This window comes from Vidua chalybeata, chromosome 22, assembly GCF_026979565.1.
Source record: "Vidua chalybeata isolate OUT-0048 chromosome 22, bVidCha1 merged haplotype, whole genome shotgun sequence".
NCBI lineage: Eukaryota > Metazoa > Chordata > Aves > Passeriformes > Viduidae > Vidua > Vidua chalybeata.
The window spans coordinates 5303425-5318722 of record NC_071551.1 but is presented as its reverse complement, the minus strand read 5'-3'; the positions used below and the strand labels follow the sequence as shown (position 1 = coordinate 5318722).

The window sequence follows — 15298 nt, the reverse complement described above, 5'->3', positions numbered from 1 at the left end:
GATTTTTAGAGAAATCCCTGAGGATTCAGGGCTGTGAATTGTAGGCTGCAATTACTGTCAAACTAGAGAGCTCTTCATGCTCTTAATGAAAAAAGTGCCAGGAGGAAGGAGCTGCAGACAGCTTGTCCTGCTCCTTTTGGAGTTAGTACCAATCACCTCTGGCTAATTTTTAGTGGGAACAGGATGTTCCCACAAAATGGGTGTAGTGAGAGATGTAGAGATTAAAGGGCCAGAGAGAAAAAAAAATCCCAATCAACACTTCTGTGCAAGTTTATTTCTCTGTCTGATGTGCAGTGAGTAACCTCTGAAATAAACACGGGTCCCTGGGGGTGGAGCAGCTCATCCCTACCTTTGAGGATGATCTCCAGCTCGTCCCTCAGGATGTCAAAGATGCTGTATCTGGAGCTGGTCTCTGGGATCACATGCCGGTTCAGCCAGCCCCCACAGGCATACTGGTAGAAATCCTGGCACGGGTCAGCTGTGGGGTCCATGTTCTGGATGATTCTGGCAGCTGGGCAGCAAAATTGGAGAGCTGAATTCCCAGAGCCCGGGGATCTCTGGGACTGCTGAAGACTCTCAAGGAGCTGCTTGGCAAGACTCATTCCCACAGATTATGACTTGAGGAATCCTATTTTCTGCTTAGAAATGGATCTGAATGGCAGAAGAGTTGTCCCAGAGCATGAGGCCTTGCAGGGAAGAGTGCCCAGTGCTCCCCTGGGCTCCAGTTTAGGCACTGCCCAAGAAACCAGTGCTCCCAGGGGGCTACTGGGAATGTCTGTGCTGGAGTCTCACCTCTCTTGAGGTGTAGGTACCACAGATAAAAAGGTGAATGCCCCAAGAGAGAGAAAATTCAGTCTATTGGGAATTTTTTTGTGCATCCCATACAGATACATACAGATTGTGTTGGTCAGTCCATGACCTTGTGGCTCAGAGCCAGAGCTCTTGGCAACACTGGCAATTTTCCTGTGCTACTTATGAATGATATTCCTTACCCGAGGGGAAATCTCATTCATTTTCATCTACTGCAGCCTTAAACTCTGAATTATCTCCTGTTCAGGTTCAGTAACAGCCCATAAAGCCTCCCCTCTGCAGCAGTAACTCCCAATACCCCATTACCTGCTGTCACACACCCAGGGGTGGTACAGATGTTGCCCGAGTTGGTGCCGTAGTGGGAGCCTGCAGGGAGAGGAGGAAAGCAGATGGAATTACTTGTTTTGGAAGGGAATTGCTCCCAAAGTCACTCACCAGAGCCCAATCCCAGTGACAGCTCTGCTTGGTTTGAGTGAATGTTGGTGCCTGTCAAAGACATCAGATGACAACCGTGAAGAAATCTGGGGATTTTTGAGGAAAATTTATTGGCAGCAGCTCTACAACAGTCTTGACAGTGAGTTTTATGTCTCTTGGAAGGAGAATAAGACCATCTTTCCTACCTGCTAACTGCCTCCACAGTCTACTCAAAGTATGGGATCCTTTTTTAGACAATCTATTAAGATGCTCTGAACATCTTCAGAGTCACTGAGACTGAGAGGTTTAAACAGGGGCCAAAAAGCCCAGAGCTGGGTTGGTGCTGCCACACTGCTCTGAGGCACCAGGATCCAATTTAGGAAAAGAAAAGGCTGTAATTTCTCCAGGTATTTTTGTGCTGGGGAGGGGCAGCCTGTCACAGGCTCTTTTGGCCACAGTTTCATGTGGCCTTGCTGCTGACCTGAGAGATTGTCCCTAATCTGGAATTTTCAGGGCTGATGGAATAGTGTAGGAATCAGGAGACTGTGAACCTGAGTTCAAATTTGTTCTGCCTTGAGTTCAGCATGGAAAAGGCCACTGAAGTCCTGCTCTTGGCTATTCATCTTCTATTTCTGAGTGCTGGTTTTGTGAAGTTCTCCCAGTGCAGCAGATGCCCAAAAAGCCACGCACACATCAGTTTTGATGCTGAGTATTCAAGTGAAGGCACTTGTGATGCTGGGCAGGCGTCAGGTCCCTCCATGTGCTGGTCCCTGCAGAGCTGCACTGGGAGGGATCTGAGGGCCCTGGGAGAAGGAAATTCATTTTGCTGCTTTAATTTCCCATTTGAGAAACTGGATGTCTTGCTTTGCTACCCACTTATATCAAATAGGCAACCATGTGGTTCCACTCTGAAAAACAAAATCTTGGTCCTTTCCAGCAGATTTAGCCATTTTAAAGCTTTTTTTTTTTTTTTATTACTAAAACAAGCTACTAAAAAAATGCTTTCAATGCAAGTAAGTGCTTTACATGAGGGCAAACAAGATTACAGTAATTCAGAGAGAAATCAAACAGTGGGGGAGAAAATAGGGCTTTGAAGTTCATCACTGGAAGCGACATAAAAAGCCCCCACTGTGCTGGGGAATGTTCAGGGTTCAGCTGAGCCTGGCTGTGCTGGGTGGGAACACATCTGCATGAGAAAAATTCTGTGTCCTGCCCGGAATTTGGACTGTCCTGCCCAAATTCTGTGACTGGCAACCTGAACAGGGGAGGAGCAAAATATCTGGAACAATGGGAAGCTTCATAGAGATAGTTATGTATATATTTTTTTTTTTTTTTTGGTGTTTGTTTCAGCATTTATTGGGATTTTTTTTTTTTTGCATGCTAAATTTTTGGAGTTTCTTAAACTCTCTCATAATTAAACAATTGGCAAAAGTCAAACCTAAAAGCCCAGGGAATCTCCAAGGGGGAAATCAAATACTTGGAGGAAAAGAAATGAGTAGTTCAAGGGCAAAAGGAAAGGAGCAATAGCAAAGAGCAACGTGAGGAAGAAATAATTGTGCTAAAAGAATTTTGTGCATCTCTCATTGTTTCCTGGGGACCTGGCAGGACTGAAATGGATCCTTTATTTATTTATAAATCAAAGCTTCTCTTTTTACTTTATAACCTGACAATGTCTCACTTCAGTTTCTGGAACCAACTGCTTTGAGTGAGGTTTGAACTCCCCTCCCTTCCCCAAGGCCTCGTGGTTGTGATGCTGTAACTGAGCAGGGTGAGCAGGGGAGCCAGAGTCTGGAATTCCAGGGCACACTCAGGGCTCTGAAACTCTGCCCCAAAACCAGATCATGGGAAATGGCTGGGGAAGAGATCTCAGTTTACCTCGAAAAGTGTCTCCTTTGTTTCTCTATCAATTCTGTTCTTTTATTCCTCAGGACCTTTCCTGCCACAGGCTCTGGGCATGACCAGCTCTGCCCTCTTTGGCTTTACAATCTCAGATCTTTGCTCACTCGACTGGAACTTTGTCACCTGCACCTCCCAAAACCAGAAATGAACTTAAAATGCACCTTCTGAATTCTCAACAATTCTGCCTTTTGTTTTCTCAACAGCTTTTCTAGAAGAACAGCCCACGTTTTCAGGAGAAACACAGGTATTTCTCTATTTATCTCAATAGCTTTTCTAGAAGAACAGCCCACGTTTTCAGGAGAAACACAGGTATTTCTCTATTTATTTTCCTCCCTGTAAGCATTGCTGACAGGTTGAGTTCCAGTGATAGAGAGGCTCCTGCTTTGGCATCCATTTCAGCCTGATACAGCAGCAGCAGAGAATTGATCAGGCAAGAGAAGCTTTAATGGAGATAAATGAAATGACCTGAGCTGTGGGACTGCTCCAAATGGAAGAAAATGAGGGAAATCAAGCACTCCAGAGGGGAACTGCTCACCTGAGAGCTGGCAGAGCTGGGACATGCTTCAGACCCCCTGGGGTCACTGTAGAGGATTTTCTTGTCTTAATTTGGCCTCACAAGGAGCCACTGAGCCCTGTCACACTTCCTGGCCAGCAGCAGGAGCAGAAAATCACTTGTGGCATCTCCGGGTGGCTGCAGCCCCTTCAGCAGCTCACCTTTGGAATGATGCTGTTTTTCAAACCCAAATTGCTTTTCCAGAGCCTTATTTCAGTTCCTTTTTGAGAGAACAAAAGCCAAGCCAGGCCTTCTGCAGGGCTCTGGAGGACACAGCTTGTGTTTAGTGTCTCCCCACTGCGCCTTTGGAGCGGCACAGATGGCTGGGGATGGCACACATGGAGACAATTAGAGCCACAGTTGTCACCAGGCACTCACGTGGGAGCTTTTACCTCTCAGCACCTTCCCCTTTCTCAGGTCTCCTCTGCACAAGAGCTGTTGGCACTGCAAGCTGCCCTTGTTGCTGTTAAAACAGAAATTTGCTCGCAACCAACAGGGGAATTGCCAAATTCAGGTTTTCTCTGCCAGATGTCAGCGTCTTCAGAAGGAGTGCAGAACACAAGTGTTTGGTTTTATTCCACCTTTCCTAGGATTTCTTACCTAGAACCATGGCTGAGCCAGAATTTGGGGTGAGAACCAGTAAATTGTGTGTTTATTTGCCCGTTTTGCAGCCCTGCATGGCCTGTCACTCCCCATTACTGCTCTGCATGCACGTAGCTCCACCTGACTAGGACTGAGCAGAGCCTTGCCACCCAAATGTCATCATGACTCGTGTGTTAGCTGCCACTTGTTGAAATTCTGCCTCTCCCCTGAATAGCTGGCTCGTTAGTGAAGGTTCCTGACGTCAAAGGACATTGGAGCACCAGTGAAGGAGAGGAGCCAGAGCTCAGCCACAGCCTTCCCTCAGCTTTTGGTTCAGACACTGCTCCTGCTCAGCAGGCTCGTGTAAATCTGTTATTTAAGTGCACAACAATCACACTCAGCACAGGAAATGCGGGAGAAAAATGTGATTTTTTGTTAAAAACCACCCCCAGAACAAAGTGCTGCTTGGTTTGTGTTTCTGTTTGTTTGGAGCCTGCCTAAGGAGAGAGCAGAGGGCTGGGACCTTGGGCATCCTGACAGGCAGCAGTGACAACTGTGGGGATGCAGACACAAAAACATCACTGAATCTTCCTCCTCAGAGCCAGAAAGTCAATGAAATCACCAGAATTACAGGAGCAGCAATTAGGTGAGGCTGGAAGTTGTTTGGAGGAGCTGCTGAGTGATTTGATGTGTCAGCCACAGAGGCTTGAGATGTTCCTCAGGCTGTGACCTTTCCAACAAGGGTTTGGATTCAGGAGATGCTGAGAGGGAGCTGTGAAAAGGCTGCTGAGCTGGGGCTGTGGGTGTGAGGGAAGGACTGTGAGCATGGTGTGTTCACATCCAGACCCAGCCCTGCTTCCCTTGCTAGCATCACCCAAATATTACTTAATTCTTCCTATGTTTTCTTTCAGCTTATTTAGATGTGGGTCTGAAAAGTTCCTTGGATGTCAAAAATCCCCAGATTGTGTCCAGAACTCTGTAACTGCACTGCTGTGAGAGCTTGAGTGTTTTTGTTGGCTTGGAATAGAGATAAAACTCCCAGTCAGCATTAACAGAACTCCAGGAATTATTGCTGTGCCCACAGGCCTATTTCATGCACCACAGTGCTCTTCTGCAAGATATATACAAGCAGAAAAATATTCTCCCTGAACCACAAAGCCTAAACATGCCTTTGTAAATTATAAAAAAGAAAAAGTGAATGCAAAGCAGGACAAGCAATGCTTTGATTTTCTAATTTAATTCCTAATTACAAGCTAAACAAAATTATTTTTAGAAGCCTGGGTAGTGTCATTCTGATCAAGGGTGCATCAAGGTGAAGTGAGAAATCTGAATCTGCTCTTAGCGAGCAATCCAGTGTCCCATACACATTCCAAAATTTACATTTCAGGGAAATTAGCAAGAGAAGCATCCCAGGATAACACTGTTGGTTGTATCCCATGCAGGGTGCTCAGCCACATTGCTTTTTTCCTGTTGTTCTGTGGGATTTATGTGGCACAGCTTTGAGCCAGAGGTGCTTTTCCCATGGGGAAAAGGGATTTGAGGCTTTTGGCTGAGCATTGGGAATGGGCTGAAGTGTGACAGCAAAACAGAGCTAAGGGGGGCATTGGGACAAATCTTTTCAAGACAGAAAATAAACAAAGAGATGTTTCTGCTGCAGGGAGAGTCTGAAGAGCTCTTATTGTCTCAGTTCTTGACCCAGGCAGTGAATGGTGACACTGCTCGGTGAGGATGCAGCTCCTGCTGCTCACTTCCCACCTGGAATCTCATTTCCCACCTGGAATTTAATTTCATTTCCCACCTGGAATCTCATTTCCCACCTGGAATCATCCAAAGCTCGTGGCTGCTCCAGCTGTGAGCTCGGATGGGGACAGAGGCACAAAGTGGCTCCAGGGCACAGCTGGACACCCCTGGTGGGGTGTGAGGAGCACAGGGCAGCAGAACATCAGCCCTGCACTCAGGGCTCAGTCTGGGGAACACTTCCAGGGAAAGTTTAATTGCAGATACGAGCCTGAGAAACATATTTAGGTTTTAGACCTGTTTTCTCACAGATAAGCCTTCCTTAAACACATGCAGTGAGCACAGACTCTGCCTCTGGATTTGGATGAGACCAACACTTGGGTAAATATTATTAATACCTGAATTCTGGATTGTCTGGAGCCAGCAAAGGATGTAGGGCAGATTTCTCAAATCCTTTATGCATGCAGGCAGCAAAACCCTGCCAAGCTCAATGTTTGATACTCCTCCAGGACCTGGCTTTGGGGAATTTTTTTCCTCTCATCTCCTGAGCTAATAGAATAAACTTTCTGATGAACTTTATGAATACCAAATACTCAGATTCTGACTGGTGTTCAACTGCTGGTGGCAAACTGAGTGAACAATAACAAGGCTTTTCCCATGAATTATTGCTCAGGATTGTGCAGTGTTTTACTCACAAGTGCTGAAAATGCAGCTCCCTGCAGCAGGGGAGGCAGAGACAGTGTGAGGAGAAAGTGTGAGCAAAGCCTTGCTCCAGTTTTGCTGTTCCCGCTTTAATTTCATTCCCCAGTGTTTTAACCAAGCTCCCAATCCAAGAGACTTTAATGGAAGTGACAAACATGAGGCAGAGCTGCTCCCGAGCATTTGATGCTTCCCAGGGTTTTAAAGTGGGACTTTACACTTGCTGTGCCAGTGGGAAAACTTTGGTTTTACCAAGTGTGCTCTGCAGTTAAAATATTTAGGCAAAACACTTCAAAATAACGTGCCTCAATGTCAGGTTTCTGGCAATATATTTGCATTCAAGTCACTGAAGCAAATCACACTTAGACATCCAACTGCCTGATGGAATATTTTAAAAGTCTCCTTTTCCTCAGCAGCGAGTGGCTTTTTTTTTTTTTTTTTTTTTTTTTTTTTTAAACTTTTACATTGTAATAAGCAATTTCCCCTTCAGGGAGATTGTTTTTAGAAGTGCTTTAAAGCAGCTGTTGCTTTAAAAACACTGACAATAATGAATCTTGGCTTGTGCTTGGGTAAAATAAGGAAATGTCAGTCCTCACACACAGACACACACCTTCCCTCTAAAACAGCACATCAGCTTTGTCAAAACAGCTCTGAAGCCAACAAATTGCACGGAATTAAATAAAAGCAGAGAATCTTACAGAGCATAATTCAAAATCTAAGTAAAAGCCAACGAAAGCACAAGCTGGGAGCAAGGCAGAGAGAGCTCAGTCCCCCACAGAGGTGACCTCATGGTGTCTCTGTATTTTTGTTTTCATTTAGCTCTGAGAAAAAAAAGGACTTTTTCTGCTGTTTGCAGAGGGAAGATTATTCCCAGGTTCTTACCTCTGCTGCTGGCATAGAGGATCACCAGGGCGACGGCAGCACAAGTCATGAGGAGCAGCAGGACAGCCAGCCCGATGGCCACAAAGCTCCAGGGCTTCTTCCCGGATTTGGTCGATTTTTCCACAATATCCATCTGACTTTCTGATTTCCCCATTATTGTAACTCTAAATCGGGGAGGGCAAGAGAGGGTTAACAGCACGGCTACATCAGGATAGGGAGAAGAAACGCATGAGGAGAAAAAAAAAAAAAAAGGAAGCAGAATAAAAGCGAAGAGAGAAAGAAAACTTCCAAATTATTACATGTATTTGTCCATTTGATTGTCCACAGATTTGCCAACCTCATTCTCCATCTCCCGTGCCTGCGTTTCTGCTCTCGGGGAGGGCTGTGCTGCCCCGGGCTCTCCGTGGAGCAGTGTCAGAACTTCAGGAGCCTCTTTGGGAAGTCTGGAAATGTCTCATGACCAGGTTGGGCAACTCCTTTCTCCCAGGCAGGGAAGGAGGGGGGCAAACTGCCGCCTTCCACTGCCCGCTTCCAAACTATTCACGCTGCCTGAAGAGTCCTCTCCGTGGCGCTGGGCAGGTCCGCAGGGCTCTGTCAGCAGCCGGGGAATCCGAGCCGGGATCCCCGCAGGTGCGAGCGCCCTGGAGCGGCTGCGGGGGCAGCGGCGGCGCGGGACGGGGACAGCGGGCGGCTCCGGGGACAGCGGGCAGCGCCGGGAGGCTGCGGCTCTGCGAGGCTTCTCCGAGCCATGCTCAGGGTTGGGAGCTCAGCCCCGAGCCCTTCCCAGCTCCAGGGAGATGCTCCGGGGGAGGAGGGGGTGGGATGGGCTGGAGGCGCTGCGCGCCGCTGCGGCTTCTCCCGAGCTCCCCGGGATGCTGTTATCCCGGGATGTCACCCAGGATTCTGTTATCCCGGGATTCTACCCGGGATTCTGTTATCCGGGGATTCTGTTATCCCCGGGATTCTGTTATCCCGGGATGTCACCCAGGATTCTGTTATCCCGGGATTCTACCCGGGATTTTATTGTCCCGGGAGTCTATTATCCCCGGGATTCTGTTATCCCGGGATGTCACCCAGAATTCTGTTATCCCTCGGATTCTGTTATCCCGGGATGTCACCCAGGATTCTGTTGTCCCGGGATTCTGTTATCCCCGGGATTCCACCCAGGATTCTGTTATCCCCAGGATTCTGTTACCCCTGAATTCCACCCGGGATTCTGTTATCCCGGGATGTCACCCAGGATTCTGTTATCCCTGAATGTCACCCGGGACTCTGTTACCCCTGAATTCCACCCGGGATTCTGTTATCCCTGAATGTCACCCCGGACTCTTTTACCCCTGAATGCCACCCTGGATTCTGTTATCCCGGGATTCTGTTATCCCGGGATGCCACCCGCGCCTCCGTTAGCCCTGGAGCCACCCCGTTATTCGGCCGCTGCCCCCGCAGGGAGGTGGGAACCTGCTGAAGCTCTCCGGCTTCCCAGCGCGCCGGCAGCTTTGGGGTGGGATGAATGGGAGAAGTGCGTGCAAACAGGCTGATTGATGGGCCGGTGCAGGCAATGCACACAATTCCTGCATGGAAATCTGGCTGGGAGCAGCTGGGACAGGCAGTAGAAGCAAGGGCAGGCTGGGTTTCCCTCGGGTTTTGTTTCACCCCGCTCCAGACGGACTCCGGGAAGAGGGAGGGGCGGGCTGGAGCTGGGGGTGTTTTTCCCGAGCTGGGGTAACTCACTGCAAGAGTTCACACCGCACAAATGTCAGGTTGTGCCTCTGCACTCCAAGCTTGGTGTGTGAGTTCAGGAGGAGCTGCTGGGGGCAGAGCAGGGATTCCTTTGTGGCTGTTTGCTGGCAATGGACACTCAGAGTTCCAAGAATGGGGAACGATGAACACCAGCTCCTTCTGCCAGGAGCCCAGGTCTCCTCTCCCAGTCAGCATTCTGCCTCAAAATCCCTGGGAGAATTTCCCTTTCATGTTTTTCTCCAGAGTCATGTTAACTCAGGCTCCTGGCAAGTGTGAAGGCAGCAATTCTCATCCCACCAGCTGAGGAGGAGGAGGAGAACACAGGGATGTGAAATGCACACGTGCTCGAGCAGATCCTGGGTGTCCATATGGCAAACAGAGCTGCAGAAGGCAGGGTCACTTCTAGAGGCAAATCTATACATTTAATTAGGATTTAAGTGATCTCTTGTTTCTGTTTGCAGAAATTTCTACAGCTAACAAAGACTGGTTTCCTGTTTTTATGGGAATCTTCCTTGTTGTTGAGCAGTTTTACTCTTACTTTACAACTAAGCTGGCTCCGAGCAGGATCTACCTGCTTGACATCCATGAAACTGCAATAGGCAGGTACTTCACAGGACTTAATGTGGCATTTTTTGTAGATTTAATGTAGTTATTTTTGTAGATTTAATGTGGCTATTCTCATAGATTTAATGTGGCAATTTTTTTTATATTTAATGTGGTTATTCTCACAGATTTAATGTAATTCTTTCTGTAGATCTAATGTAGCTATTCTCATAGATTTAATGTCGTTCTTCTCATTGATGTAATGTATTTATTCTGACACCATGGCTATAAGACACTGCAGGGTATTATTTTGCCCATTTTGGAGGTGGAGAATCAAGGTGCCAAGAATCTAAGAGTTTTATTCCTTCTGCTGTGCTAAGTGAAAAAAAAAACACCCAACCCAACTCAAATAAACAACCCAACAAAACTCAAAAAAACCCTTTTTTTTTTCTTTGTGAGGAACACCAGCAACTGTCAAGGACTTATTTGCAGAGTCATTAATTTTGATTGTCTTGAGCAACTTTGAGTGGTCACTGGAATGGAGCAATCCATCATGCTGGCAGTGCAGCAAGGTCCCTGTTCTGGTCATTGCTTCGAAGGGGACAGACCTGCTCTCATTTCTGACAGTCCCACTCTCACCTTGGAGCCTCTGTGGCAAAGGCAACTCGATGCTGGGAAGTGGAATGGGCTTGCTCTGTTATTTATTTTCCCCTAAATCTCACATTCAATTAAGTTATTCATAATTTAATCACTGCCTGCAGAAATTCTCATCTGCTGGTCCACTCCACCATCCATTAGCCCTTCATTTTTACAATAGAGCTTTTAAAAACTTAATCCCTCTTTGCAATCCTGGGAAGGTGAACACTGCTCTGGGGATTTCTTCTTCCAGACATTGAGGAACTGTGGGGGTTTTCAGTTCTTGGAAAACATCCTCTCTCCCCAAAGCAATGTAGACACAAACCATATGAAGCAATGAGGCATTTGCTGTTTGGGTTGGGCCACTTTGAAAGGATTTTTCCCTTTTTGCTTACTTTGTAACTTTGCAGAGGAGGTTCTCCCATTACTGGAATTTGGAAGTGTAAAGAGCTGGTGGTGGCAGGATTACAGCTTGAAAAAAGCCTCAAATCAGGGATTTTTACCCTTGGATCCTGCAGGGATGGGCCTTGAGCAGCCAAGGCTCCTTTGTGGGGTGTGTTTAGTGGGAACTCAGAGACCCCACACGTGAATATTTACTCAGGCACGAGGCATCCAAACTGCACAGGACTACTGAATACAGACAGGGAGCAGCTCTGGGGTTTCATGCACTGCTTTTCTTCTTGGGAAAAATTCTCAAGTCTGGGGGGAATTTAGGTCAGAGATTACAGCCCTGGACAGTAAATATTTGAGATGGTCCTTCACCTGTCTGGGAGACAGCAGTTTGAGTATTTTTGTCTTTGTATTTCCCCTGGAGAATCTGGAATAATTACAGCTATACCTGGGATGAGACTATTCAAGGATATTTTTACCTTGCTCAGAAGTTTGGTTGCTGTGTCATAGTTGCCACAATGTCAAGCTGATCTTCAACTCCTCGTTTGGAAGGAATTGATTCTGAAGACAGAAATTGTCAGGAGTTGTGTATTCTTTCCCCCCCCCCCCGCCTCTGTTTGCTTTGCCACCAGTGATGTGAACCTCAAAAACTTTGTGCTTATAAGAATACATGAGAATACATAACCTAAAATTATATATATATGCACCTGATATTATTATATGAGATTATATTACCTACTTTAGTTCATTTTTGCAGTTCTTAGTCTTAATATTGATGTGATTGAATGCTCTGGGTCACCTGAAGAGATGATCCCATGGTTGCTGCTCCCAGAAATCCAGGGAGTGGATGTGCAGTAGAGCAGTGATTTCCCAGCTGGAGCTCTGGGGTTCTCCAGCAGGAATTAAACAGCTCCACCAAATGTGAAAACAACTCCATGTCCTAAAGCAATCTGAGCCAAGCAGGACGTGGCAGCATCTTTAGTGGGATTTGGTTTAAGAGTTGTTGCCATGGAAACAAGGTCTCCATCTCTATCTGGTACATCCTTATAGATATCCATATATATATCCACATCTCTAAATCTATATCTATCTATCTATCTATCTATCTATCTATCTATCTATCTATCATCTCCACATCTGAGATATGAGGGAAATTCTCTTATCTCTGGGTGTCAGGGTTTGTAGTTTGCCCTGAATCCTTTGCCTATGCATAAAAAAAAAATTATTTGAGGCAGTTTTATATCAGTGGAAGTGCAATTCCAGATCTGGAATCACTTGTGTGTGAACTGCAGGTTAGAAATGATCAGCTGCTCTGTGTGAGGGGCAGAGGTGTGGGGAGCAGCTCCAAAACTCCTCCAAGACTGCTTAAAATCTCTTTTATTTTTTACCTTTTTGGTTTTAGTACAATAAAGAACCATGAGTTTGGAAAGAGAGCTGTTACCTGGTGTCAGCTGAGTTTCAATGTCCAGGTTACACAGATACAAAGATCTATTTCTTCTGTGTATATAAATTAATCTAAACAGGAAAACTGACCTGAACCAAGATTGCCTGTGTAAAATGGTCAGTTTAGTAACCAGAACAGTGTCCATGATTCCAGTCAAAATGCCAGCAAATGAGATTATTATACACTTTTCACTTAAATACAGAAGAAAATCTGAAGCTATAGGGTGACATTAAAACAAAAAAGCCCAACCCAGCAGCCTCTCCCTGGTGAATCAGCAGATGCCTGGCTCCAGGACAATGGCTGGATGTAGCCTGTGATTTATTGTGGCAGGGATGCTGCCCACAGAGGAGAACTCATTGTGCTCAGAAATAATGGGTTTGTCTCTGAGAGCCAGCAGAACCCTGTCATCTGTCAGCCAGCAGAAAAGAAATAAAGCTCAGCATTGAAAGATCTTCTTGGAGCAGGTTGGCTGCCAGCTGTGTGTGGTGGAAATAAGTCCTGCTAGAGGCATCAGCTGAAACAGTTCAGAATTGGGAAAACCTCGAAGTTTAGGCGATGTTTCAAAACTCTTCTCTTGCTCTCTCTTTAGAGATGAGCATCTTTGGAGCACCCTCAGAATTAAAAATTACCAGACATCAATGTTATTATGTAGGAAAGGTACAGCAGCTCCTGCCCTGAGTTTCTGGATGCATTCACTGCAGAGACAAGCAGGTAAAAAGGTGAAGGTGTCTTACCTGGCTCTTGTGGAGGAGGTTTTTCAGCTGCAGAGGTGCCTCGAGCAGTTTCCGGGGTGGAACTGGGCTGTTTGTGTTTTCTGGCAGTCAGAAATAAATGTTTATTCATGTTCCCAGCAGTGATCCCCTTCCAGGCTCTCCCCAGGAATGGTCTTTGCAAAGTGCTGTGCCCAAATCTCCCTCTCTCCCCCTCACTCACACTCAGGTGGCTCCCAATGCCCAATGAATTAAATGCTCTGAGACTTCTCAGGGACTTAACCCCTTCCAGCATGTCTGAGACCACTTGGTTTTATGTCTAGCCTGGAAAATAGGTTGTGTAGCAGGGCTGCCTTTAAGAGGACAAGGTGATTTCCTGGCTCCTCAGCATTTGGAGAATTGTCTTCTATTACAGTAATTAATTCTTAGGAAAGTTCTCATTTTCCATGCTTTACCTTTTTCCCAAAGAGGTTTTTCAAGACTTCTGGAATGCAGTGTCTCATTTTCACACCCATTTAAGCACACACTTACATTGTGTAATTTCAGTATTGCAATTATATTCTTAATGAAAAAAACACTTCAAAATTACATGCACATGACTTGAAAGGTATAAAGATATATTTTTGCCTTGCTTTGCAGTATAGGAAGACAGATTCCAAACAAAATAAATCTCAGATATTTTACCTTAAATTATTTTCAGTTACAGAGCACATACAAGTTTCAGCTGTTCCATTAAATGTACTGCTTTTAAAAATGACAAGGAGATAATTGCTGTTTCCAAGGAAAGCTGTTCAGACCAGTTGAAAAGTTAGAGTATATAACCCTAGTCCTGTGTTTAAACACCAGGCACATGTTATTTAATGCAGCAGAGAAACCCCAGCCATAAAATCCTCTTCAATAAATGATTACTCTTGGTTTCAGCAAGACTGTGAAGTCCTGGATTATCAAAATCCTTATAAATACCAGCAAATTTCAGCAAATATCAGCAAATTTCCCATTTTCACCCAGCCCTTACCTTTTCCTTGTGTTCCCACTGGCAGTTTGGATGCTGTGGGGGAAATCAGGGGCTTGGCATCGTTCAGCCCGAGGGCTGAACTTACCCCTGAAAGGACAATGAGTGTGAGGGGTGGCTGTGGCAGGAGCTGCAGGACAGGAGGAGGCAGAGTCTGCTCAGCTCTGTCATGTAACAGCTGCTGAAGGTGCCTCAAATCCCAGAATCCCAGGAGGGTTTGGGTTGGAAGTCACCAAGTCCAACCCCCTGCCAAGGCAGGGTCACCTGGAGCAGGTGGCACAGGAGAGCATCCAGGTGGGTTTGGAATTCTCCAGACAGGGAGACTCCACACCCTCTGGAAGCTGTTCCAGAGCTCTGCCACCTCCATGGAAAAAAGTTCTTCCTCAGGCTGAGGTGGAACTTGTTGTGTTTTTGTTTATGGCCATCACTCCTTGGATTGAGGATTAGGAAAGGGCCCTGGCTCTGAGGGTGCCCTCAGAGCGGGGTTTGGATTCCAGGTGCACCTCTGGTTGGAATTTCCCATCAGGGACAGTCAGTTCCCTTTGGAATGGCCAGTTCTGGGTGGTTCCTTGTGCAGCAAAGCCTCTGGGGCTCAGTCAGGCAGGCTCAGGCCTGCACAGGGGATCTGAATGTCTTCATTATTTCTCAAGGCTCGCCATTGTCAAAGGCAAACACAGAGCCTGCAGCGGGGCCGGATCCCACGGGATGCTCAGGAGATTTCCTCGTCCCTGCTGAGGGTCTGTGCCAGGGCAGCTGTGCCAATAGCTGGGCACAGAGCAGGGGGTGACCTCCAGCAGCAGCCCTGGCTGGGGACAGGGGCTGGGGACAGGGACAGGGGCTGGGGACAGGGACAGGGGCTGGGGACCACGTGCAGCTCTTTGACAATAATGGAAAATGCACAAATAATGTCATCTTCAAAGCGCCGTGTACCCGGAACGAAGAGGTACTGACAAGCATCTGAAAGAGAGAATTATCCCCATTTTACAGATGAAAGGGAGTCACACAGAGAATCAAAGTCAAGATTAGATTAATAGACATTGATGCCAGAGGAGCTATTATGTCTTGTCTGGCATCTGGCAGAACAGAGCGGAGAATTTCACACAGATTGCTCCATTAAATCCCTAATCTCTGTTTGGGCTGAGGAAAGACCTCCAGAGCTGACACAAAGACACTGCACCATCTTCAAATGAGTTACTTGTGGGGCACTACTGAAAGTTCATATCCTATCCCAGTAGGAGTTTATTTAA

The 15298-nt window shown here is 46.5% G+C and overlaps 1 protein-coding gene and 1 long non-coding RNA gene across 3 annotated transcripts in view; one reads left to right on the top strand and one right to left on the bottom strand.

Moving 5' to 3' along the window:
- Positions 1 to 8173, bottom strand: part of MMEL1 (membrane metalloendopeptidase like 1) — a 23505-nt gene extending 15332 nt beyond the window's left edge. Inside the window, exons 1-4 of one of the 2 annotated variants that reach the window (XM_053962901.1) lie at positions 7876 to 8173; positions 7577 to 7740; positions 1117 to 1176; positions 350 to 511 (exon numbers count right to left, since the gene is read on the bottom strand). In XM_053962901.1, the coding sequence (XP_053818876.1) occupies positions 350 to 511; positions 1117 to 1176; positions 7577 to 7740; positions 7876 to 7925 (436 nt within the window). In that variant the 5' untranslated portion in view covers positions 7926 to 8173. The remainder of the gene's footprint in view (positions 1 to 349; positions 512 to 1116; positions 1177 to 7576; positions 7741 to 7875) is intronic. The other variant, XM_053962903.1, reaches the window with a different exon arrangement.
- The window catches only part of LOC128798933 (uncharacterized), a 20635-nt gene continuing 13490 nt past the window's right edge, over positions 8154 to 15298 (top strand). Inside the window, exon 1 of the long non-coding RNA XR_008434597.1 lies at positions 8154 to 8206. This is a non-coding gene — a long non-coding RNA (uncharacterized LOC128798933). The remainder of the gene's footprint in view (positions 8207 to 15298) is intronic.